Source organism: Asterias rubens, chromosome 10 (assembly GCF_902459465.1).
Source record: "Asterias rubens chromosome 10, eAstRub1.3, whole genome shotgun sequence".
In the NCBI taxonomy this organism is placed as follows: domain Eukaryota; kingdom Metazoa; phylum Echinodermata; class Asteroidea; order Forcipulatida; family Asteriidae; genus Asterias; species Asterias rubens.
In genome coordinates this window covers 16,365,248-16,391,527 of record NC_047071.1, presented here as the reverse complement: position 1 = coordinate 16,391,527, position 26,280 = coordinate 16,365,248, and the positions used below count along the sequence as shown (strand labels likewise).

Sequence of the window (26,280 nt, the reverse complement as noted above, 5' to 3'; positions counted from 1 at the left end):
ATCATTTTGACATCGGCTGAATCCACTTGCTTGTGGTTTCAATGTGGTTTAATGGGATGATTTAAGACAAGTTAAGTTCTGAGAAGATTGTGTTTTGTACCAATTTAGAGTTTTCATGAAACAAATATTTTGCACTTAACGGTAATTAAATCAAAAAGAGTACTTACGTTTTGTCCTCTTGCTCTACACGAGGGGAAAACTGTTTTTGTTTTTGAAAGTAAAGATGTGCGTTTGCTCAGGACGTTATTAATTTAGAAACACATTATGGCCTGACGTTTCGAACCGTAAGCAGAGTCTTTCTCGTTTCACACAAACGGGTATACCTAGCGCACTTCAAAAGCAGAATGAAACATTCAAATGGAAAGAACTTTAAGACAGGGAGAGAAGGGCGGACGCACACTGAAACGCCTGATCATTATTTTTTAATTTGTTTCCATTTTTTTTAACCGTAGGTCCTGAAAGCACACAACTTCATGTGACAAAATGTTTTTTTCTTTCATTACTATCTCGCAACTTTGACGACTAATTGAGCTCAAACTTTCACAGGTTTGTTATTTTATGCATATGTTGAGATACACCAAGTGAGAAGACTGGTCTTTACCAATTACCAATAGTGTCCAATGTCTTTAAAGGCAGTGGACACTATTGGTAATTGTCAAAGACTAGCCTTCACAGTTGGTGTATCTCAACATATGCATAAAATGACAAACCTGTGAAAATTTGAGCTCAATCGGTCAGCGAGATAATAATGAAAGAAAAATAACCCTTGTCACACGAAGTTGTGTGCGTTTAGATGGTTGATTTCGAGACCTCAAGTTTTAAATCTGAGGTCTCGAAATCAAATTCGTGGAAAATTACTTCTTTCACGAAAACTATGGCACTTCAGAGGGAGCCGTTTCTCACAATGTTTTATACCATCAACCTCTCCCCATTACTCGTCACCAAGAAAGGTTTTATGCCAATAATTATTTTGAGTAATTACCAATAGTGTCCACTGTAGGACACTCATTTTCCATACGATTACCGTACAACTCTCGGCCAATGAGGGGTTTTCCTTTGACCTTATCAGTGAGGGCGTTTTGTGAGCTTGTGACGTCATTATGCAAGATATTTTGAAGAAGTAATGTGTTTTGAAGAAGTTCTGTCTTGTGAGAGTAACGAATTTAGTCCCTTTGAACAGTATTCATGAGCGACGCAAACGAAACTTTCTGGGCATTTTTGACAGATGACTGTAAGTTAGTTACAAACCCGAACCTGTGAGTTTGTTATAGTTGGTTACGGGGAGGAAGTTCATTCTGCTCTACCAGCCAGGCTTCTTATGGGTAATACCCAAGCCTACATCCGTATGGACTGTAACTTTACACTGGGTTAGCCCCAGGAGTAGGTGGCAACGTCCCCTGGAAAATTAGTTGATTTGTAGCCCACACCTTGAAGTGGCCTTCAGACCTTGTGTCTGTGGCGACTCGCATTAAATAATACACAATTTCAGCTGTGTGTCAATGGCGGAAATGTCTATTTTACGATTGGTTATTTCTGTCGGTTTTCCCAGGTTCCCATCTAGGCGGGCCGAGAGAAGCCCAATCCCTGGGGGTCAGGCCAGCCGATCCTCCCCAACCCCGGTGGACCCCATAGCCAGGGCAGTTGGTCAAAATCATCATACGATGACGCCTAAATAGGGGTTAATTAAACCCACCTATATTGCACCAAGGATGATGAATGCTAGGTTATTTCCCCCATTGAACCAATGAATCACATCGTATTCGGATACGGCTTTTAAGTACAGAAGCACTCTATTATCTGATGGCAAAGTAGCTTTATAAATATCCGAAGGCTAATTTTGTCCGTCTTTTAAATGAAAGCAATGATGTTCAAGGTGATCTGTTTACAAGGACATTTCCTGTGTCGAATGCTGGCACAATTCATCATTTATGCTTATCTTGATTGTCATTATTAAGACAAGATCTTCGCTTAAGCTTGTGCACGAATGAAGTGGGCGGGGCAAGTGATGCTTAAAGGCACTGGACACTGTTGGTAATTACTCAAAATAATTGTCATCATAAAAAACTTTCTTTATTGTGAAAAACGGCCCCCTCTGAAGTAACGTAGTTTTTGAGAAAGAGGTCATTTCTCAGTCACTCAAATACTAAAAGACTTCATGCCTGAAGCCTTTTCTTTAAGTATATAAAAGCACGTAGGTAATGCAATCATGGTTTTCTTGCAAATTCGATGACCAATTGAGCCCATGTTTACAGGTTTGTAATTGTATGCATATGTTGAGATACGTCAAGTGATAGTACTGGTCTTTGTAGCAAAGTTGTACAGTGCCTTTAAAGACAGTGGACACTATTGGTAATTGTCAAAGACCAGTCTTCTCACTTGGTGTATCTCAATGCATTAAACAACAAATCTGTAACAATTTGAGCTCATTGGTCGTTGAAGTTGCGAGATAATAATGAAAGAAAAACACCCTTGTCACGCGAAGTTATGAGCGTTAGATTGTTGATTTCGAGACCTCAAATTCTAAATCTGAGGTCTCGAAATCAAATTCGTGGAAAATTACTTCTTTTTCGAAAACTACGTCACTTCAGAGGGAGCCGTTTCCCACAGTGTTTTATACCACCAGCCTCTACCCATTACTCGTCACCAGGTAAGGTTTTATGTTAATAATTATTTTGAGTAATTAACAATAGTGGCCACTGCCTTTCATAAAAGAAAATCACATACGTAAATACATAAATAACCGATTTTCTAACTAATAGCAGTTCCCGTGACGTCACATCGGCCAGTTCACGGTAGTGGCACGGTTCCTTTTATGATCCTTGTATAGGCCTATGTATAACGTGAAGTTATGCGACCTTGAAACCTAGGCGGTGCTACATAACTTCATAAGGAAATAACGGAACGAAGTAAACTCAATACGGTAATTCATCATTACTACCGGACACAGCTAAATATAACAAATATCAAATTATCAAAATGTCAACTACAGTTTCACATAAATGTATTTTTTCCTCTTAGGGATGATTGACACTTATAGTTGTGTGAATATTCACGTGGCAGTGATTGGTGGTGATCAAAATCATTGGGCGATTTTTCTCCACTTTTTTAATTTACACGCGACAAGCAAACAACAACGATTGAAAATAGATAACTTACTTTAAAAATAGTCGTGATGGAAAACTTATTTTGAAATATTTGTTTACTTAAAATGATGTAGTTTTTTGGAAAAAGATTGAGTGGAAAATAATAACACAGTACCACGTTTTCTCACTTTTCTAAGCCTGATCTGAAAAGAGTGACTGTGCTAGTATCTTGATCGAAAATGTTTTACCAAAAATAAACTTGGGAAACATTTACACTGAAACAGCCCTATCAGTTGTTTGCATGACGTTCACAAAACTGTAATTAACGGATGCAACGACTCGTCATAGGTGTAGATAAGAGATTGGGAGATATCACGAACTACATTGTAATCGTTGTTAAGAGTTAATATTTTGAGGATCCACACCAAACACGCTGGGTACAAATTATTGGGTAAAGTTATTTTGACCAATGTTTGGTAAATAAATCTAATGCGCAAGTGTGTGGAGTATCATTTCCAGATATTTATCATTAGTAATGAGGAGAAGTTGTCAACTTATTGGACACATTGACACAAACTTCGGGTGACACTTTTCCGGAAAATAAAATGGGCCATTTTCTCATACTGGGTCATCCTGACCCGGGAATTTTGAAGTGTAACGTTTTACCTAACATTGCAGAGGCATGTGTGTTGGTTAAAAATTTAACTCGGTGTTTTAAATACACTGGACACTATTGGTCTATCTCAACACATGCATAAAATAACAAACCTGTGGAAATTGGAGCTCATTTGGTCGTCGAAGTTGCGAGATAATAATGAAAGAAAAAAAAACCCATGTAACACGAAGTTGTGTGATTTCAGATGCTTGATTTCGAGACCTCAAATTCTAAATCTGAGGTCTCAAAATCAAATTCGAGGAAAATTACTTCTTTCTCGAAAACTACGTCACTTCAGAGGGAGCTGTTTCTCACAATGTTTTGTACTTCCCTATCAACTTCTTCCCTATTACTAGTTACTAAGTAAGGTTTTATGCTAATAATTTTTTTTGAGTAATTACCAATAGTGTCCACTGCCTTTAATAGTGAACTATTTTTTTCAACTTTGACTTATACTTAGTATTGTTTGAAGCTTTGCATGGTGTTGATAAATAGGAAGAAACTATTAATAAATAGTAAACTAATAAGTAAACTAATTAGTCTCCCAGTTACTGTCCGTGATTCATCTTGTGTTGTCACATTTAACTTATCTCTTTTCTAAATAGTAGATTTATGATTTGTTCTAGATTGTTTAATTAATCATTTTCTTTGTTATGCGCTCTTATCGTGTTTTGGAAAAGCGCAGTATAAATGCCTTTTAATATTGTTTATTAAAGGTGCGGGTGCAATCATGTGTATGTCTCTTTTGAGGGAATGTCGGCTCTGAAAAGAGCCGGTGTGGTCTCGACGAATGGACTGTCTAACATAGCCCCCTTTCGAAACCACGGCTTCGGCTTTGGATTCGGCTTCAGGCTCCGTCTTCTCGTCTGAAACCCTGATCGAGTATACGCAAAGCACGCGCAATTGTCAAAACAACCGTGGGGCCAAGCTAGCCCGAGCCGAATCCAAAGCCGAGGCTGTGGTCTCGAAAAGGCCACATAGCGTTCAACATGATTATGTTTCAAGTGTATCAATCAACATGTCTGCCATATGAATTATATCCAGTTGGAACGGGGCGCGCAAACAAGTGTATGGCTGCTAATTGGACAATAATTGTCTGCAATAAAGCGGTTTAGAAGCTTCGGGCAGAGCTTCTTGTTGTTGTTCTTTCTGTGCTATCTGTTGTAATTACGCTAGTCTGGGAAGCTTCCTTCTTTAAGACAATAAAATATTTTGACCAACGGCCAACATGGTTTTGCTGAGGAGGAAATCTCTCAATATTGATGGCGGTAGATATAAATTAAAATAGAGAGGGGAGAATTATATCATTAACTATAATTATACTTTTGTTTTACGACATAAATAAAGGCTTGTTTGGCAAAGACGTCTCAGTCTGGTGGACTTACGTATGGTCTCGCCCTTTACTTTCCAATGCAACGTTATGCAACATTGATAAAAAGAAAAAAATGAAGTTCTTTCACTAAGTTGTTTGTGTTGATTATTCGTTGGAAATATCCCCATGTGTCTCTTGCCTGGTAAGAAAATGTTGTAATTAAAGGGTACCGGACTCGGTATCTGGTGTTTTTGTTCAGCAGAGTGGGTTCGAGTCCCGGTCGTTACACTTGTGTCGTTGAGCATTTGTCATATTGCTTTGTCCTTGGGGATGGGAAAATACACCGTGGGTCACGTAAAGGATTGGTAGTACGTGAAAGAATGCAGAACACTTATCGTGGAAGGGGATAGTGTTTAAAGGCAGTGGACACTATTGGTAATTACCCAAAACAATTATTAGCATAAAACCTTTCTTGATTACGAGTAATGGGGAGAGGTTGATTGTCTAAAACATTGTGAGACACGGCTCCCTCTGAAGTAATGTAGTTTTCGAGAGAGAAGTAAATTTCTACGAATTTGATTTCGATACCTCAGATTTAGAATTTTGAGGTCCCGAAATCAAGCATCTGAAAGCACACAACTTCGTGTGACAACGGTGTTTTTTCTTTCATTATTATCTCGCAACTTCGACGACCAATTGAGTTCAAACTTTCACAGGTTTGTTATTTTATGCATATGTTGAGATACACCAAGTAAGAAGACTGGTCTTTGACAATTACCAATAGTGTCCACTGCCTTTAACCTCATTGTTTCTGGAGCACAATAGCAAGCAAGCACTCTTCGGATTTTCTTTGGCTTGCAAGCTACACTGACTAGTGCTACAAACACTTATAGGGCATCCTTGGTTTCGTTACCAGAAATCTATAATAGTAACAAAACAACTTATTGTTTACAAACTTTATAAAACGTGTATGTGGTTTTTTCTTTTTTTTCAGAAAATATCGACTGGTCGACATACACTACTTTAAAATCATGTTTTTGCCTGAACTTGGTTTTGCCTAAGGCATCGCCATGTCAGTTCACATGGATGTCGTTTTCCCACAAACTCTCCACATGGCTTGTTTTTCCCGCCATGGAGAAAAATGGTGAAAACTCGTCGGCGATTAGACTTACCAATGTTCCGTTTTCGTAAACAAGAAATTGGCTCAATTAAATGTACTGGAGGAGTACACTCGAAACTAAGCTTTAGTTGCTATGGCGCGCCTGTTGTCTATGTTGTTCAAAACATACACAGAGATGTGTCCGTCTGGGAGCAGACGACCAACCTGATTACGTCGTCAGAATGTGACAACATTTTGGCGGGAACTGCGAGAAAAGGATGTAAATGTGAAACATCCTCAGTGTCCATGCAGATTAACGTCAAAATGTCGGCTGCTGGTTGTTCGTCACTTGGAAATTAGCTGTAGCTGTGTCTTATTTTTAACTCTGAACACCCTTTAGCCGTTGTGGTACATTTCTTTTACGTTGGGTTCGGATATCAATGAGGATGAGTGAATCTGTAAACGCAGGCAATTTTGTCAACACATATAACAACAAAGCATGACATCATCATGACGTAAAAGCAAATGTGCTGAATGTGGTTTATTGAACACACAAATGAGGTAGTCCCCAGGTAGAACGGTTGAATATTAAATAATAATCATTTTAATCTTTTAAATAATTGTAGGTAGTTTTGATTAACACTTAAAGGATTACATTTATAATAATACTTTTTACAAAACGCCAGCTATACCACAGCGGTCAGAAACAAATAAATATGTGTATTAATTGTATTGTAAATGTAATAAGAGTGTTTAAAGACATTGGACACTATTGGTAATTGTCTGAGACCAATCTTCTCACTTGGTGTATCTCAACATATGCACAAAATAACAAACCTGTGAAAGTTTGAGCTCAATTGGTCGTCGAAGTTGCGAGATAATAATGAAAGAAAAAACGCCGTTGTCACACGAAGTTGTGTGCTTTCAGATTTTTGATTTCGAGACCTCAAATTCTAAATCTGAGGTTTCAACATAAAATTCGTGGAAAATCACTTTTTTTCTCGAAAACCACGTTACTTCAGAGGGATCCGTTTCTCACAATGTGTTATATTATCAACAGCTCCTCATTACTTGTTAATGTTACCAATTAAGGTGTTCTGCTAATACTTATTTTGAGTAATTACCAATAGTGTCCACTTCCTTTAAGACAATTACCTCAGTACTGTTAGTGAATGAGGAAAACAACAATGTCCCATTAACATAACAACAATAATCAATGCCCAAATTTATAGAGCTGCTTAATCACAAGAAAAATTACCTCACCATAAAACAATGCTGTATTTCAAAGAAGTAGGTTACCTGCCAAAGTACGATCAGTGTATAGTGTCGATGACTGGTCGCCTGCTAAACTATCATCAGCAGATTTTATATTTTATTTTATTGTTTTGTTTGAAATCTTCCAGAGGCCAGCTGCTTTAAATACATGTAAACAATATGTGAACTGATTTAAAGGGTTGGGGTACTTTTTGTACTACACAAAACACGAACGTCAACAGATTGAGCTTAATCTCCACGCGGTTGAAAGATACCAATGTAAGAGTACTTACAATTGTACCTATACTGAGATGCTGTAGTTTTGAGAAATGAGTTAACAATTTCACGAAAAATTATTTTAGCATGAACAACGGATTTACGCGACACTCCTGGAAGCATTGCTCAGTGTTTTCCACTTTGTTTTTCTTCCCAAAAACTTGACGACTAATGAAGCTGCAACTTCTACAGGCTAATTGTATTACATACATCTTCATTGACAGTGAGTAGGGATTCATGTCATGGCCAACATGATGTACAATAACTATAGGTATCAAAAGCTTTTAAGCAACCAATTTGAACGTAAATAATTATGTGCGTATACAGCCACAGCCACAACCGCCATTTTGGTACACAGCCTTTTAAACCTCAATATACAAATGCCGCTTACCTTTTGATTATTTGTACATTTTGCACTGCGAATAGCATAAACGGGTTAATGAGACGTGGTTAGGGAAAGCTATATATATGTATGCATTTTTTGTAAAGTTAAAGCAGCTGAGGTAAAACGGAACACATTGAAGCAGTAAACACTCAAAATAAGGTTGTCCTCTTTACATTTTACGTTGGCTTATACATTTGTAACGATTGTTAAACTGGTTTAAAGGTCGCGCGATACTACTTTGAAGTCACTTGGCAGCCATGTTGCCAAGCTCCCTGCAATGGCTGCCGTGTTGTCACGAACTGAGCCTTGTCATGCTACATAAACACGTTCACCATTCACAGCTTCTTCTAAGTAAAGCCCAGGGAGCCATTTCAAACAATGGCTTAACTAAACTTGACCCGACCCTGTTCAAGTCTCTTAAGACTTCACAAGTCTAGCTTACTGTATTCAGTGGCCTTTTGATGAGCAAACTGATAGCAATGGGGAAGAACTGTCTATGCGGGGATCAATACAAATCTCACCTGAGGCGCTCGGTGGTGTATACTAGCTATTGAACACACGCGCTGGTAGGTAGATGGAAAACATTTATAGTCAATATTAGTCAGAGCTCTAACATGGCGACTGGCTTGCCCTGAGCCCTCAGTCAAAATATATCAGTGTGATTAAACGTCAACAGTGCGGCTATAGGGGTTTGATGTTGCCTGACTCTGAGTCAAATATCAGTAGAATAAACGTCAACAGTGCGGCTATGGTAGGGGGTTGTTGCAGCCTGACTCTCAGTCAAGTACCAATTGATTAGACGTCAACAGTGCGGCTACGGTAGGGGTTTGCTGTAATAGTCTGTTTGAAAACCAGTACGCGGATACACTTCGTATTTTACGGGTTTTCAATTTCCTCGTTCCCAATCACGTCGCCCCCGTCAGCCTCTGGTGCTGGTATTTGTGGCGTGACAGGGTCCAACGTACCGTCGATCTGTTGGGTTGTGTTGAACATGCTGCTCTCCGTCGTAGTGGCGTTTTCGTCATCTCTCCCTTGACTATTGTACATGCTCGAGCGCAGGTTGTCAAGAATCTGTCGACTACTTGGAGTGAAGTCGATCTGACTGTAGCCTGAGTCGAACATGGAGTAACCTGACCCATCGTCTGGGGTGTATAACGGTTGTCCGTCTGTATAAAAACATAATTAACAGTAAAAGGTAATCGTACAAATCTCTTCTAAATTAGGTTCTTGCACTGGAAACTGTTGGCAATTACTCAAAATAATAATTATTAGCAACATTTATTTGAGAAACGGCTTCCTCTGAAGTAAAAGTTTTTGAGAAAAGAAGGTAATCTCTCACTCAAATAATCATCAACAGCGCTGATCATCAAAAACTTAAGGGCCTTAAGCCTTTTATTGTGAATCTAAAAGCACACAAATTTTTGCAACAAGGGTGTACTTGTTTCTTTCATTTTTTTCATGATTCTCTTGCAACTTTGATGACCAATTGGGTCAAAATGTTCACAGAATTGTTATATATGCTTGTTAGGATAACTTGTTGGGATACGAATACTGCCCTGCTGGTCTTTGACAATTACCAAACGTGTCCTGTGCCTTTACAAAGGCATATGCATGATTGGTAAATACCAATCGTGCATATTACAAGTAGTCCGAATTAATCAGAACATCCGCAACGAGACTCTAACCATCAAAATGCAAACGAGAACGGTCGGGCCGTGTCAGGGTAATTAAACCTGCTTTAATGTGATGGCGAGATTCCTTGAGTACAAGGCTGATTGACTATTTTAAGGTTTAAGGGTCACACTTTGACCTCCTTTCATTACTTCCTTTTAGGAAGACTGTGAGGGGATGTCCTGCCCTTAAATTCAAGTTTAACGGCGACGCTGTCAAATAATTTTGTTTGATTGTGTTATAATCGGATGAGATGTTGGCCTCTTAAAGACAATGGACACTATTGGTGTACCCAACATATGTCTAAAATAACAAACCTGTAAAAATTTGAGCTCAGTTGGTCATCGAAGTTGCGAGATAATAATGAAAGAAAAAAACACCCTTGTCACACGATGTCGTGTGCTTTCAGATGCTTGATTTCAAAACCTCAAAATTCTACATCTGAGGTCTCGAAATCAAATTCATGGAAAATTACTTTTTTTTTTCTCAAAAACTACGTCACTTCAGAGGGAGGCGTCGTCACCAAGTAAGGTTTTATGGCAATAAATATTTTGAGTAATTACCAACAGTGTCCATCGCCTTTAAGGGTGGAGCTTCGTGTCATCAACGAAAGTGAACGATCTATATGTATAGCGCCCTCTTTTGTTATTGGCGTTTGGGTGCTATATCTGCCCTTCTTAAACACAAGCATCTGATGTCACCCTTCCGAGTGTCGTAAATAGGTTGGTGTCTGTCCCCCGGAGACTCTGTCCAGCGTTATTGAAAATTAACTTAGGGTGGAGGAGGAGAATTAAGAAGAGGGCGCTATCAGAAAAGAAAAAGTTTGTTCACAGTTTGCCTTGATTGGAGAGGGGTGTGGGTGGGGGGGGGGGGCTGGGGAGCAAAGCTACAACCCAAATCTCAAGTAATACAACTCATTATTTCTATACCTACATTCATCGCAAACTCCCCACGCTAACATCTCTGCGTACTCGTGCGTCTGGCATATATGCTCCTGCATCTCACACCAGCTCTGGTACGTTTTGCCGTCTGAAGCACACAGTATAGCCTCGTCCGGCCAGCCATTGCAGTCGTAGTTACACAAGATGCAGCGAGATGTGTTGGCTGGGTGATCCCAATAGCACTCCTTCCGATTCACACAACTTGTGCTGTTGCAAGACGTCAAAGCTAATGAGAGTATAAATTTAAAAAAAATATGAAGGGAAGCTGAAGTTTGTCAAATTCATCACTCGCAGGATTATTATCGTGGTGCGCTGCCATCTTGCTTTTCTACCATTTAGTCCAAAATTAGACTGGAATGAAAAGCAGCCAGGTACCTTAAGTTGATGTACAGGAAACCAGACAAAATGGCTACCCATGATAAAAGTATATAACACATTGTTTACATTTTTTTTGTATAGATCCTTTGGTTCCGATCTTCTTGCTCTAAGTGTGTTGATAACACCATTGAGGAAGCTTCCTCCATGATAACATGCAATACTTGCACACATTCCAAAGGTAGATCATTAAAACCAACGTTGTTTCTACAGGACCAACTGCTGTTTCATGCCGTCATCTCTTACCTTCACATTTTCCCGTGTGTAATACAGGGACGATGGCCCCCCTGGAACAAGAAGTCCGCCTGAGTTGACACAACGTCTCATACGTCACGCCGTCAGCACCGCATACGAAGGCGTCCCTTAACGGGCCCGGACAACTGATGGCGCTAGACGACACACAGTGCGGTCTGCCGTGCTGATCCTCCACGCAACATTTGTGGGTGCCCAGGCAAGATACGCTGTCACATGAATCTACAAGGTACGTGGACAAAGTTGGTTAAAGCCCCTTTCACACGATAGCAATTTAGCAATGATCCCTTGCTAAATTGAATCTACATGGACAAAGTTGTTCAAAGCCCCTTTCACACGAGAGCAATTTTAGCAAGGATCCCTTGCTAAAATTGTATCAAGATTGTAACATTTTACTAAGTGTACCTCATGGTAAAGGACATCCATTTTGACTACTGTCCAAGTTCTCTTGCAAAATCTTGTCAAACATTACTACATTTTACAACCATGCCAAAATTAAGCAAGGGACCCCAGTGTAATTGCTATCGTGTAAATAGCACAAAAGGCACTAGACACTATATATTGGTGATTACTCAAAATAATTCTTAGCACAAAAAAACTTACTTGGTAACGAGCAATGGAGAGCTGTAAATGGTATAAACACATTGTGGGAAAAGGCTCTCTCTGAAGTGACGTAGCTTTGAGAAAGAAGTATGTCTCACTAAATTAATAAAATAGTTCAGGCCTGAATCATTTTCTCAGGCATCCGATGATAGCACAAAAAATGTGTGCAAAAGTTTTTTTTCTTCAGTATTCTCTTGCAACTTCGAAGACAAACCGAGTCCAAATGTTCTAAGATTTGCATCTTATGCATATATTTTGGGATACACCAAGTGAGAATACTGGTCTTCGATAATAACCAAAGGTTTCCACTTTGATGGGCATAGCTTGAAACAATGATAGCAAAGATTGATCACAAACCATTTAACATACAATAAGTTGTTATAAGTAGTGTAAAATGTGTATTTGATTTACTTTGACATAGTCCATTGTAGGCGACATCCAACTCTAAGTACTGGTCTTGTTGTCGGCATTTCATTTTGAGAAAGGCGCACATACTCTTGTACTCCTTGCCGTTGGTGGCGCAAACAGGTCCCCTGTGTGACGTACTATTCTCGCTCTGTGTACAGTCTGGCTTGCAAACGCACCTCGGTCGGCCACCCTTGATGACGCACTTACGGCCATCCTTGCACTGCGTCTGTTTGCATGTTTCTGAAGTTATGAAAACGAAGACAGGATATTGGTGGTTTAAATCGGCGTTTAAGTTTATCAGATTGGAGCGATCAGCGGACACGGCTGAAAAGAGACTAGTGGGGCTCATAATGAGTTACATAAGGTACACTTTAATTGCAGAGCAATAAATTTCAGAAAAGGGTCGTGACACTTGTCTCCTTAAAGGCAGTGGACACTATTGGTATTTACTCAAAATAATTATTGACATAAAACCTTACTTGGTAAAGAGTAATGGGTAGAGGTTGATAGTATAAAACATTGTGAGAAATGGCTCCCTCTGAAGTGACGTAGTTTTCGAGAAAGAAGTAATTTCCACGAATTTGATTTCGAGATCTCAGATTTAGAATTTGAGGTCTCGAAATCAAGCATCTGCATGAAAGCACACAACTTTGTGTGACAAGGGCGTTTTTTCTTTCATAGTTATCTCGCAACTTCGACGACAATTGAGCTCAAATTTTCACAGTTTGGTATTTTATGCATATGTTGAGATGCACCAAGTGAGAAGACTGGTCTTTGACAATTACCAATAGTGTCCACTGTCTTTAAGCGAGACACTTTCATGATTGCTTCTTAAAGTTGGGGAGGTAGTCTACCAGCCAGGCTTCTGATTGGTTATAACCCAAGCCTACACCCGTATGGACTGTAAAGGGGTAACCATGTTTCAACCCCAGGAGTAGGTGGCAACGGCCTCTTGAAAAATAGTTGGTTGTAGCACACACCTTGCTTGTATGTCTGGCGACTAACATTTAAAATAAATGATTTTAGTTATTTATTTTACACCTTATTATACGTACTTTCGCAAAGGGTGCAGTTTGGTACCCCTCCGTAGAGCGTTTTATACCTGAAGACGTCACCGGGTCCGAGATTCTCCATCGTAGAGAAGGATATACTATCCCCGTTATGTGAGCAACATTCCTCCATAGTGACATTCTCTTGAATCAGGAGCTCGCACGTCCCGCTTCCATTCTCTCTCAATCCCCAGCAACTCAGACCTGGCGAAGAAAACATAACAATAAGCCATTATATCCTGATAGTCTGGTATACTTCAATGGAGGGAAATTTGCATCGGTGATAAAGAATATTAATTTTGGTTTTATTAATACACCAATGTGTGTTAGCACTGTATATACACTAAGTACTTTCCCGAGGAGCTCTGTAAAAAAAAAGACGAAAAAAAAAACCAAGCAAACAAAAAACAGGCATATTACTCGGGTTGGATTTGAACCAACGAATGTCTGGTTACGTCATCAAGCCCCACTTGATCCCATGTAGGCAATGTTGCAATGTTATACAGACTAATTTCACCTGCAGCCTTGCTTGAATTAAAACTGTTTTTCCAACATACTCTAATATTGCACCATCGGGTCAGAAACTAAAGTCCGATATTATTTGTTGAATACAAATGTAAGAATGGATTTCACCACAGTGCCGATTAATTAAACCAAAGTATTTTTCTTAAGTGGGTGAACACTATTAAGGAGCTAAAGGATCTCTTGTGGTTTGATCTTCATTGAAAGTCCAGCGCTGGATTACTATTATTATTTTGAGATACTGTGTCTTAATGGGAAAGCTGTCTTCAGGGACTCTTTGGAAATTGACATGGGCTGAAGGAGGTTGGTTTTCAAAAGAGGGCGCTATCCGAAGAAGTTTGTACGTGGGACAGAGTCTCCTGCCACATCGGTCGTTCACTTTTGAAACAAAATGCGATGGCATGGTTCGTCTTTTGTTCCAGTTTTCCCCTTTTTTTGCATGCGGTCGTTGAAAATTTTAGTCTGTTTGTCACCTGGTTAACCACAAATCAAAATGACAAGTTAAGGGTGACTTACTAGAGCATAATAAAGATGACGATCGTGTTTCACCGCTTTTACACTTTTGGCAACATTATAAGAGAGTGAAGGGCTAACCCCCCGAAATGTGTTTTTATTGTTATTGCACACACACGTGCACTTCTCTTTACAACTATGCATTCCCACTGGACCACCACACTAAAATGGGCGGACTCTGCAATACCTCTTTCCATAATTGAGTGATTTATCAAACTCACAAAAAGTTGACATTTCAGGGGGGTCACGGTTTTTAGTCATAATCGCAGGTTGTTTTGGAGTTCCTCAAAGAGTTCATGGTTTATAGGGGACAATCTGGGTGGTCTGTGCATGGGTGTGAAGCCGTGAACCAGAAACTAATAATGGGTACCAAAGTTCCTGGAAGTGTTCCGCTGGGATTGAGGACCAAATCCGGTCGGATCATACCAATATGAGCGACGACTGACATACTCAAAACATGATGAGTGGAAAACAAAATTATGAAACATAAATTTACTCTACATATAACAGAGGGGGCGGGGTGGGGGTGGTTGGTGAGCGACGACTGACATACTCGAAACATGAAGTGTGGAAAACAAAATTATGAAACTTAAAATTCACAGAGTTCGAGAAAGGAGAAGAGAAGTAAACACATGATATAGGCACACTGACAAATAACACATTGACTCTTGGTAAAATTGAGATTAATCATGTGAGATTATCAAATTTTCACGCTGATAGTTAACATGTCTTTGTTCTTTTGGTCCCAGTGTATAGGATCAGTAATAAAATGTCTGCGGTCGAGGTGTGTCCCCCCCCCAAAAAAAAAAAAAAAACCCACACAGTTTGAAGTTCATTAAAATGTCAGTTAGTTAGGTCCCACGTGTTGTACAGTGTTATGTTGACGACTTTTGGCAGAAAGGAAATCTGCAGTTTTAATGGGTACAATGAAACTACCACCGCCTTAGCTTTACCATGGAGAAACCCGTGGTTATAAACTTTAAACACGTGACGTCATTGAGTAGGGCGCCCTCTCATGGAGGCATGAAGAATGCTCAAGACACATGTGCGTTTTCCTTTTTCTCACCGTGGTTTTAGGGGCCATTCATAATAGTCAGCGTTAAACAAAAATCATTTCTCGATTTTTTTTCTTTTTTTTTACAACAAGTCATGATGAAATTAAGAAGGAAATAAAAACACCACGCTGGTTCAGATCGTCGTCTGGAACATGGCAGGTCTTTAAACGTAAAAAGTCGTACCATATATTTTCGTCAGAAGTCATTTAATTGCTCAGATCAACGTGACTTAACTTCCTTGTGAAAAAAAAAGGATTGTTCAAATCCTTCAATGTGTTGAATTTTTAGGACAGACTGTTAATCAAACAAGTACGTGCAACATATATCATGCATAAATAATTCCAATGGTGTAATGTGTACCCACGAGGATTTATTGAAGAATCGACGAAATGACATGTTCACACAATCCCATAACCGGATGATACACTTGAATAAAGGATGTCTCAGCCGAGAAAACGTCCTTCCCCTTGCTAAACTTATCGGTGGGTAATGACCAGGCAGTCGAGCATAGCATACATTCACATCATTATAATGACTCCATTACATTGAACTCGTCTCTCACTTTTTTTTTGCCGCCATAAACGAGGCACATTGTCAGCACTTGCTGACATTTATTTTTAATCGTGCCAATGTGTTAAAGGCACTGGACACTATTGGTGATTTTACTCAAAATAAATGTTAGCAATATCTACATACTTGGTATACGAGCAATGGAGAGCTGTTGAAAGTATAAACATTGTGAGAAACGGCTCCCGCTGAAGTAATATTACGTAATTTCTCCCTTAGATACTAAAAGACTTCAGGCCTAAAGCCTTTTATTAGGCATCTGGAAGAATTCATTGCGCAACCTCTTTTTCTCTTCATTGTTCTGTTGCAACTGTTGGGCCAAATTTCCGCAGATTCATGCAAATGTTGGGATACACCGAGTGAAAACACTTGTCTTGACAATTATCAAAGTTGTCCAGTCACGTTGCTTCACTTTGCATCCCTTTTTGTTAAAAGTCTTATTCATTCATTTATAGTTCATTGTTGATTGATTGATTCGTGTCTGATATTAGTGACGGTTTGCATGACGTGAATGAGCCAACTTTCGTTCACTGTTCATGGTGTGTCATGGAGCTGACTAGTTGACTAATAATATTGTGTCTGGGGGAAGGCACCTGTTTGCAGCATTTCAGCCAAAAAGCACACTTAGAAGTGTGACGGTTGGTTGAGACGACGTTTCACAAGAAGCCAGCTAATTTACTCCTGTAATCGAATTCTTATCAGCGTTATCGAACTAATGAGTGGGGAGTGGAGACCCTACTCCGATGACAACGGTTGGGTATTTTTGGTAAAAAATAATCCCAAACAGACGACCACTACACTTGGGTAACAGTTCCTCCACCTTTCACTGCCCGTGTTGAAAGCCGCAATTTTGAAATAGACCTAGCATCTGGAATCAAAACCGAGGTCCGAATACCAACTCTGTTTTTCATATTGAAGTCGTGTGAATTCACTGGGTGGTTTTGAATCAGGCTTTCGCAGCCTTCTTCCCAAGTTTGATCTTGATTTGCTTTCTGTCTTGTGGAATGTTATCCAATATATAGTCAGTGATGGAGTCTTGCATCCAGACGTCCACACATAAAGGGTCGTGCAATAGTAGTTTATGGAACTCTGAAACTGATTATGGAACTCTAGAAACTGCACGCGATAAGGTCTTTCTAGATAAGTGCATGGTGGAAGAATTTAGTTAACTGGTTTATCCAGGGCGAGGGATACTCTCCATACCCTAAACAGGTGCAGCACCGATACCCCATGGCTTCTGGGTGGGCAAAACAACCTTAGAATCTACCCCTTAATCCTTTCCAACCATTCCTAGTCCATGTGGGTGTTCCTACAGGACCTTCTAATGCAGAGGGCTCAGGGAACCGTACTATCTTTAGTGAGAAGTTTTGAAGGCGGTCAATCCAAGGATGAACCTATCCCTATAGTTACCGTCCCGCGAAGGGTCGAGTCCGAAACAAACATGTTTTGCAAATAAAACGCATATGTCAAAAAAGAGCTCAGATTTCTGCATATCGAATTTTGAAAATTCATCCACTGAGCTTAACAAGTTTCTATTATAGGTTTTGAGTTTGGAGACCTTTTTTGACAAGCTTTGAAGTATGATGGTTTCATACGTATAGCACCCACACCTACTTGTGGGAAGTAGATGATGCTCTATTTTGTTGTTATGGGAAAACTAGTCAAATTTACGGTGACTCCGTGCATGCTCCATGCCATCCATCATGACATCTGTCTTATCAGTTGTGGTTCTAAAAACCCAGTGCTGTAAGGACTAGACATTTCGATCAGTGTGCTCTGATCGTATTCATCAGGTGAAAGTTATAGAAAAATAGTGTAGTGCGCGGCTTGATCGGCTCGTGGTATGGAACGCACAAGAGGCATAAATCAAATTATGAAATTTCCATTGCAATCGACGCACTATAGCGGCCAGTGTCATTAACCAGTCTAGACAAAGGCACTTTGTGTGAAGTGGTTAGTGTATTTTTTAGTAACACTAGCAGTTAATACACCTCCTACGGCAGATCTATTAAGCGTTGGTGTTACACACATTTTCAAACTTGGGTGTGTAGCGCCCGCCATGTCCTACATGTTCCCACTGAAAGGGACCAGACAGAGCAAGGACTAGCCACAGCTGATGACATATTTAAATGGCTACATTCTTCAAGAACGCTCAAGGTATCAAAGTGTAAATTGATAAAACCACACCGATAACGACCGATGATAACAATCGTGTTCAACTCGAGTTAAACCCTGCCCGAGCTTGGTGCTATTCAGCAATGAGGTTGAACCCGCACCCTTTATATATACACCCTGTGGAGGGTCCCCTGTGGATGAACTCGTCGACACACCATTCAGATCCTTGATATGGAAACACTCCAGTAGTAGCTCCTTATTCAATATTCGCAACTAGCTCCTTATTCAATATCAAGTTCTCAGAAAAGACATTTGCATAGGATAATGTTTTATGTGTTGTAATGTCTAGTTGGTATGACACTGCTCTAGAATTGCAAAGGTCGTGGGTTCGAATCACACCCGAGTAATAATATGCCTGTGATTTTTTGTTCACAGAACTCGGGAAAAATACCGAGTATACAGTGCTAACACACATTGGTGTATTATGGGTAAAGACAAAAGTGAATATTCTTTATCCAAGACGTAAATTTAAAACCTATGTTTTGTTCCATTGACATTGATTGAATTGGTATTAGTTTTTTTTTTTTAGTATTGTACTCTCCGGTGTTAAATTGGTTAATAAAAACGAACAGGACGTTCAAAGTCTTCTACGCGACTGAAATAAATATTTGGAAAAACCTTAACAAGTGTCTAGGTTTTTGTAGTGGTGTCTTGCCTCGCCTTCCACCTCTGGGACCCCTACCGGGGGCACTATGTGGATTGAGTTTTTAGTCCCTCCTTGACGGCATGTGTTTTCCCTGAAATAATTCTCTAAAGTTGTCCTCCCACATATCAAAGCGAAATTTCTTCATTATTTCCTCTCTTCTCGTTTGGCTCTAAAAAAGAACCTTGATGAGAAGATGCATCCAGATCCAGTTCCTGCATACAAATGCATACGAGCCAATGTGGGAGGCTTAGTGGTCTGCCCCCCCCCCCCCTCCCACAGGCGCTTGTGTATGAGAATAATTGAGAGTTACTATAAATATAATTATGAATAGTAAACTTGCGGGTAGAGCCATGAGTAAAAACTCTTTTGAAGGAGTGGTGGCTCTGAAAAGAGCCGGTTTGGTCTCGACGTTTCGAACAGTATACTCTACTCAGACGAAGGCGGTACACCAGACCGCTGTGGTAAATTTAGTTTTTAAATTGAGCACGTCGGGGCTCCGAAAGCCAACAAACCTGCAATCGCAACCCCAGATATATCGATTGTAATTCTAGGAGAGATGGAGCCGGTACTTCACACGGCTGTAGAACTTAATGGGTGGATTGGATCGAAGCATTAGCTCAAGATACTACTTCAATACTCTCAATGTCTTGTCTATGGGTTGTCGGCCTTAAGGTATAATGACACGTGTTCATTAAAGGCACTTGACACCTTCATAATTGTCAAGGATTCTCACTTGGTGTATATGCATATGCATGAAGTAACAAATCTGTGAACATTTGGGCTCGATTTGGTCATCGAGTTTGCAAGAGAATAATGAAATAAAAGACAGCCTTGTTACACAAATGCATAAATAAAAAGGCCTAGCCTGAAGTCTTTTAATATTAATTAATTAAAAGCTCTTCGTTGCTTGTTACCAAGTTGGTTTTTCTGCTAACAATTATTTTGGGTACCGTAATTACCAATAGTAAAGTTAGAGAGGTTTGAGGGTTTGAGTGAAGTTAATGAGATTTGAGAAATGAGGTTTGAGTATAGTATATGAGATTTGAGTTATGAGGTTTGAGAATTGCATATTATGTTAACGGCTAACTGTTTGTTTTACCTGAAGAGTATTGGACAAACAGTTAATGTATGATTTTCCAACCTCAACGAATACAAAATTTCCAGAGAGAGAGAGAGAGCGATCATTTGACAGTATTGTGATGCAGCTATACCAATTTTTCAAAACAGAAAACTGGTCAGTGTTTTCTTCTTACCAATAGCAAAAGGTGAACCATCCTAAATGACACTTCTTTGGGAAATCAGACTTCCGTGGGTAGAAATCCCAGCCCCTGCCGTATCATTATGTTGCACCAAATATAATGTTTTTGATAATGTTCGGATTCAAAACAATCTGTTATTTCAATTTTACTGGTGACTTCTCTTGATATTGTATACTTCTAGAAATGAATTATTCCTGTATACGTTACATGGCGCCGAGTTTATAAAAGGATATAGGATTGATGGAGCTGACTAAATAGACGTAGACAGAGTGTTCATGTTTTGTGATCTTCGACCATTATACATGAAATAACAAACCTTGTGAACAATTTGGGCTTTATCTGTTGGGTGAGTCAGGAGAAAATACTAAAAAAGCAATGCGAAATTGTCAGCATTGTCATGCAAAAACTTGCGTTGCGTTTATAAAAACTTTTTTTATATTTTTTTAAATAGGTGTTCAGGTACAGTATTCTCGAATTCACGACTACCTTTCAGGGGGAGATATTCCACAGGATAAAAAAATTGATCTTCGCACTTTAAAATCAAACTAGAACAAATGTTTTTATTCTTTTACTATAATAGGCCTACTGTATAATACCCTTTAAGTGTCTAGGCCTATGTACTTGTTGTGGACAAAAAAACACAATGTCCACAGATTTACATTAAACTTACACAGTCTGAAGATAATAACAGTAGAAAGCTTTCCTGAAAAAATTACTTGCTGAGGTGCTGTAGTTTTTGAGAAATTAGTAAAACAACGTCTGAAAATAATGTACCTCTCTGTCTCAGTGATCATGAGACGAAAATTATTTTAGCATGTAAAAACTTATTTTCATGACATTGTTTTACTCATTTCTCAAAAACTACAGCACCTCAGCAACTAATATTGTAAGGACCGCTTTCTACTATCATTATCTTCAAATGGTGTAAGTTTAATGTCAATCTGTGGACATTGTGTTTTGTGTTACAAAAAGTACCCAAATCCTTTAAATGAAAGTAATAAGTAGGCCTAAAGAGATACACAATAATGGGAAAAAAAATTCTCAATCTCATCTGAATATATCTCGAATAATTTTTTTTATATATAACAAACTATGGGATCAATTACAATTTTTTTATTTTTTTTATTTAATTAATAAAACAACCCATGGCGATTTGCAGACTAAGCTCGCATCAGGGTTATTATTATGCAAGCGACTTAATACATTCCCCGGATGGGAGGTTTATGACTGCGTAATAGTCGAATGTCTCCCAGCAGGTAATGTCCTCTCTGATTTGCATTGCAAATAGGTCCTCTCCACCACAGTCCACACTTTACCCAGACACATTAATTTCCCGGAATAATGACATGACTGAGCTGGGAAGGGGGGGGGGGGGGGGGTTATGGCCGGTATTGGAAGCCGCTAGACGGTAGAGCTCTGCTGGCAATCACCCCACCCTCAAGCATCAATGAATGTTTAGATAATTACACGGGTACAATAATGTTCTAATCGAAACACGGGTTAAACTGAGACGGCGGAAATGAGAGAAGAGAACACGGGTTCAAAGAACGGGATCTCTAGTTGTCTCATTTTCTTATTGGAGGGGGGGGGGGGGTGGGGGTCGGTGTCCTTGAATGGTTAAAGACACTCGACACTATTTGTAATTACTCAAAATAATTGTTAGCATTCAAACTCACTTGGTATACGAGCAATGGAGAGCTGTTGGTAGTATAAAACATTGTGAGAAATAGCTCCCTCTGAAGTAACGTAGTTTGTGAGAACAAGGTTATTTCTCACTCCAAAAATGTGAGTACTTCACGCCCGGGGCCTTTTATTGTGCATCCGAAAGCACACAGATTTGTGCAACAAGGGTGTTTTTTCTTTCATTATTCTCTTGCAACTTCGATGACCAATTGAGTCCAAATTTTCACAGATTTGTTATTTGACGCACATGTTGGGATACACCAAGTGAGAAGACTGGTCTTTGACAATTACCAAACGTTTCCAGTGCCTTTAATTAAAATTATCTGCTTATCAACAGACAAGAGAGAGTTGATGTCATGAAATTCAAAAGACCTAAATATAGCAGTCTCCCTGATGACGTCACGGTGTATTTGGAGGCAATGTGCCATCCAAGCACGATTTAGTTGAGATATGGACAACAGCATTGTATGAACCTCTGTGTGAAACGACGTAATGTCTCACCCCAAGGGAACATCAATACTTCATGTCTCGTTTCATGAAACACATCATAAAAATAACTGTTATAAGAAATAGCATTAAAGACAGTGGACACTATTGGTAATTGTCAAAGACCAGTCTTCTCACTTGGTGTATCTCAACATATGCATAAAATAATAAACCTGTGAAAATTTGAGCTCGATTGGTCGTCGGAGTTGCGAGATAACTGTAAAAGAAAAAAACACCCTTGTCACACGAAGTTGTGTGCTTTCAGATGCTTGATTTCGAGACCTCAAATTCTAAACTTGAGGTCTCGAAATCAAATTCGTGAAAAATTACTTCTTTCTCGAAAACTACACTACTTCAGAGGGAGCTGTTTCTCACAATGTTTTATACTATCAACCTCTCCCCATTACTCATTACCAAGTTAGATTTTATGCTAATAATTATTTTCAGTAATTACCAATAGTGTCCACTGCCTTTAATATTGTGTTCAGGTTGTCGAGAAAACAGTTCTTATAAAAAGTGGGTAGCACGACACATTGAAAGCCAACTGGACATAGGCCTACATATTTAAAGACACTGGACACTTTTGGTAATTGTCAAAGACCAGTCTTCTCACTTGGTGTATCTCAACATATGCACAAAGTAACAAACCTGTAAAAATTTGAACTCAATTGGTCGTCGAAGTTGCGAGATAATAATGGAAGAAAAAAATACCCTTTGTCACACGAAGTTGTGTGCGTTTATTTAGATGCTTGATTTCGGGACCTCAAAATCTAATTCTGAGTTCTTGAAATCAAATTCAAATATTTTAGTGGAAAACTACTTCTTTCTTTAAAACTACGTTACTGTAGAGGGAGCCGTTTCTCACACTGTTTTATACTATAAACAGCTCTCATTGCAATTGTTACCAAGTAATTTTTCATGCTAACAATTATTTTGAGTAGTTACCAATAGTGTCCAGGGGTCGATTTCACAAAGAGTTAGGACTAGTCCTAACTTAGGACTAGTCCTAAGAGATATCAAAAACGTACAGCTAGTCCTAAGTAAGGACGAGTAACTCGTCCTAACTCGAGTTAAGACTAGTCTTAACTCTTTGTGAAATCCACCCAAGTGCTTTAATGCCTCGTTTCATGAAACGCGTCATAACAAATGTTTTATTTTATTTTAATAGCATTAAAAAAATGCTCAGGTTGTCGAGAAAGGAGTGAGTAGCACGACCTTTCTTGTTTGGAGGCTTATTTTAACCAATCACTGTTTAACCAATGACTCTGAATTGTACCACTCATTGTAGGGTTTGTGGAAATTAAGCCAACTTGGGGATTCGAACCGGTAGGTCTAACTTTGATAGAGCAAGTCTTGGCGGCATTGAGGTAACTGTCATTTAGGTGTTAGTGCTCATTTGCAACTCATTCATTGACAACTCATTCATCGACCAACATGTTCTCAAGCTTGCTTGGTTTAAGACTTGTTGGAGAATCCACCATTAAACAATAAGTCTTACATGTTAAACATATTCCATTAAAATATGATCGAATCAGCAATTCAACTTTGGTTAAAGACAGTGGACACTATTGGTAATTACTCAAAATAGTTATTAGCACAAAACCTTACTTGGTAACGAGTAATGGGGAGAGAGGTTTATAGTATGTGACATCTTTACCAATGTAATTTGTATGGTCATTATTTTTTTTAGTAGTTACCAAAGGTATAGGCCTAGCCCTTTTATTTTAAGCGCTGTATAAAACATCAGTTTATTCGTTTCATGTGTTAGTTTTATAAGAAGCCTCTATAGTACAATGTGGGATACACTGTTAGTGTTATAAAAAGGGGGTAATCTCACTTCAAATCATACAAAAACATTGACAAAATACAAAAGGAAAGATATGTTCAGACCCACACAACAACCCATTCGTTACACCATAGAGTAAGGACGTACATTATGTTCTAAAAGCGGATTTGGTTTTGTAGTTCGTGCTTCCATAGAATGGTGCTTCTAAACTGCTTGAAAAACAGTTACTGAACTGAGAATGATACACGAAGCACATGTGCGGTAGACCGGCCGCTGAAGGTCACAGCATTAAGAGCAAATTTGGCTAACTTATCCCAACCCCCATCCCACCCACGAATGTCCTAAGCAATTTCAACTCGGAAACAATCATTTTGTAGGGTGCATACCAGCGGGTATTATTTATAATAATCTGGACCTCTCGCCTTTTGAAATCGAATTGTGATTTTTAAACCATCAAAAGGAAAAACTGTGCTCATTTGATGTTTTGTTACAATTAGGAAAGTTTAAGAGCAACAGCTGAACCATGTGTTGTATCCTTCAATTTATGTTCTATCGCCTTCCTCCATTTATATTATATGCAATCTGAAGTTTTCATTCAGATAAATCATCATTCCCAACTCCACAATAAAAGGAGTTTCCCTACTTAGGGGTCTGAAATGTACGACCGTGATGCTCCACATAGCACGCGTTGTTTCTCAACAAACTATAGGGTAGTTTCTTGGTTCAAATTGGCCCAAATGTCAGCATCGGGTCTTGTCTAAATGTTTTCCCCTTTACTCTGGTGTTTGTGTTCACCGTGTATGAAGGAATGGTATTAATGGCATTACTTAAATTAATTAACTGCAATATTTTGACATGTTTGCTTCTATAAACTGAAACAGAATCTTCATTTCCTTGGTAGGTAATCGGTGGTTTTTTTTGTGTGTTTTTTTGAGAAAATGCAACATGTGGTGTAAAACGGTTGAAACGCGTTCGTCCGCACGCTGACCACACGGCCTAACATTCACACAGTGATGTTTTTGGTCGTTATCCTTGCTCTATTTATACCAATCAAAACAACATAATCGGCAAAGAATCAACAATCAAAACTATCAATTGCATCGGTATACTTGGTGAAGACCTAGCCAATAATCTTAATATTGTAAAGAAGAAAAAAAACCTCAAATACAAATTTATTTCCTGCACCATTTACAATCCCAAAGAAATGTTTGCTTTGGGGGTAAAAAAAAAAAAAAAGACAGAAAAGAATGTGACCACTTACCATGTACCGGTAACGATAGAACTAATAGAGCAAATGCGACCGCCACACACGGCATGACCGCCGCCACAATCCGTTGAAGGGTCTTCATGATGATGATGTCCGCTTGCTGTGTGCACGACAAATCTTGTGTGGCCACTCGGAAGGTGTGCTAGTCTTTTGTACGTACGTGTACGCACCATCCCAAGTGGGGCTCACTATCCACACAACAAAAAAGAGAGGTGACATCATTTACCATCCGCAGATGATCGCTCTCGCCTCAAGTGCGCTATCGGCTGCTGCGTAATGGAGAATACAATGAGGAGAGAGATGCTAGACTTGGTGACAAGTCGTTAATGGTCCCATGCGGTGAGATAGACGAGTTGTGGCGGTGCTCTCGCGAGATCTCTGCTCCCGCTCGAACTGATGGTTGCCCACCGTAGTTGTGGGAGCAGTAGTCTCGCGACAATACCGCGGGAATCGCGAGAGAGTCGGAACGCTATCACCGCGACAGACATTTAACGACTTGTCCACAAGTCTAGAGAGATGCCACTGGGTCATCGACCATAATCTGGTTATGATTGTGGTTTTTTTTCCAAGGAGTTGGGGTTGGGGCGGGGGAGGAAATGTTCAGTTGGGAAAGAGAATTCCCCTCGGGGTGCTAAGACACTTTTGACCCTTTAAAGGTGATTGCTGGTGTCTGTGATGTTGGAATGGGTATACCATATAGCAATAAACACAAACCCACAAAACAATATAAGGCGCATCGGTCTCCCCACTGCACCTGGTGTGTCCATGGAGGATTCTTCCTCCGTGGTGTTTCAAAGTGTCTTGAAGGTCGACCAAGCCTTATTTGGTAAAATAAAACAACCCATTTAGCAGTTTTTGTTGTTATCAACCTGATTGGCGTGTTTGCTTGTTGGAGAAGATGTTGATGTAAAACACGTGCAAAACGTTTGAGTCGACAAAACGAGTGACCCACTTCAGG

At 39.4% G+C, this 26,280-nt stretch overlaps 1 protein-coding gene across 1 annotated transcript; it reads right to left on the bottom strand.

Moving 5' to 3' along the window:
- Window positions 1–7,881: 7,881 nt before the first annotated feature.
- Window positions 7,882–25,527, bottom strand: LOC117296142 (follistatin-like). Its single transcript, XM_033779020.1, has 6 exons — window positions 25,317–25,527; window positions 13,370–13,567; window positions 12,318–12,554; window positions 11,298–11,525; window positions 10,669–10,902; window positions 7,882–9,230 (listed from the first exon to the last, which is right to left on the bottom strand). Exons 1-6 carry the CDS (start codon window positions 25,402–25,404, stop codon window positions 8,941–8,943), a joined length of 1,275 nt encoding a protein of 424 aa, XP_033634911.1. The 5' UTR covers window positions 25,405–25,527; the 3' UTR covers window positions 7,882–8,940.
- Between the last annotated feature and the right edge of the window lie 753 nt (window positions 25,528–26,280).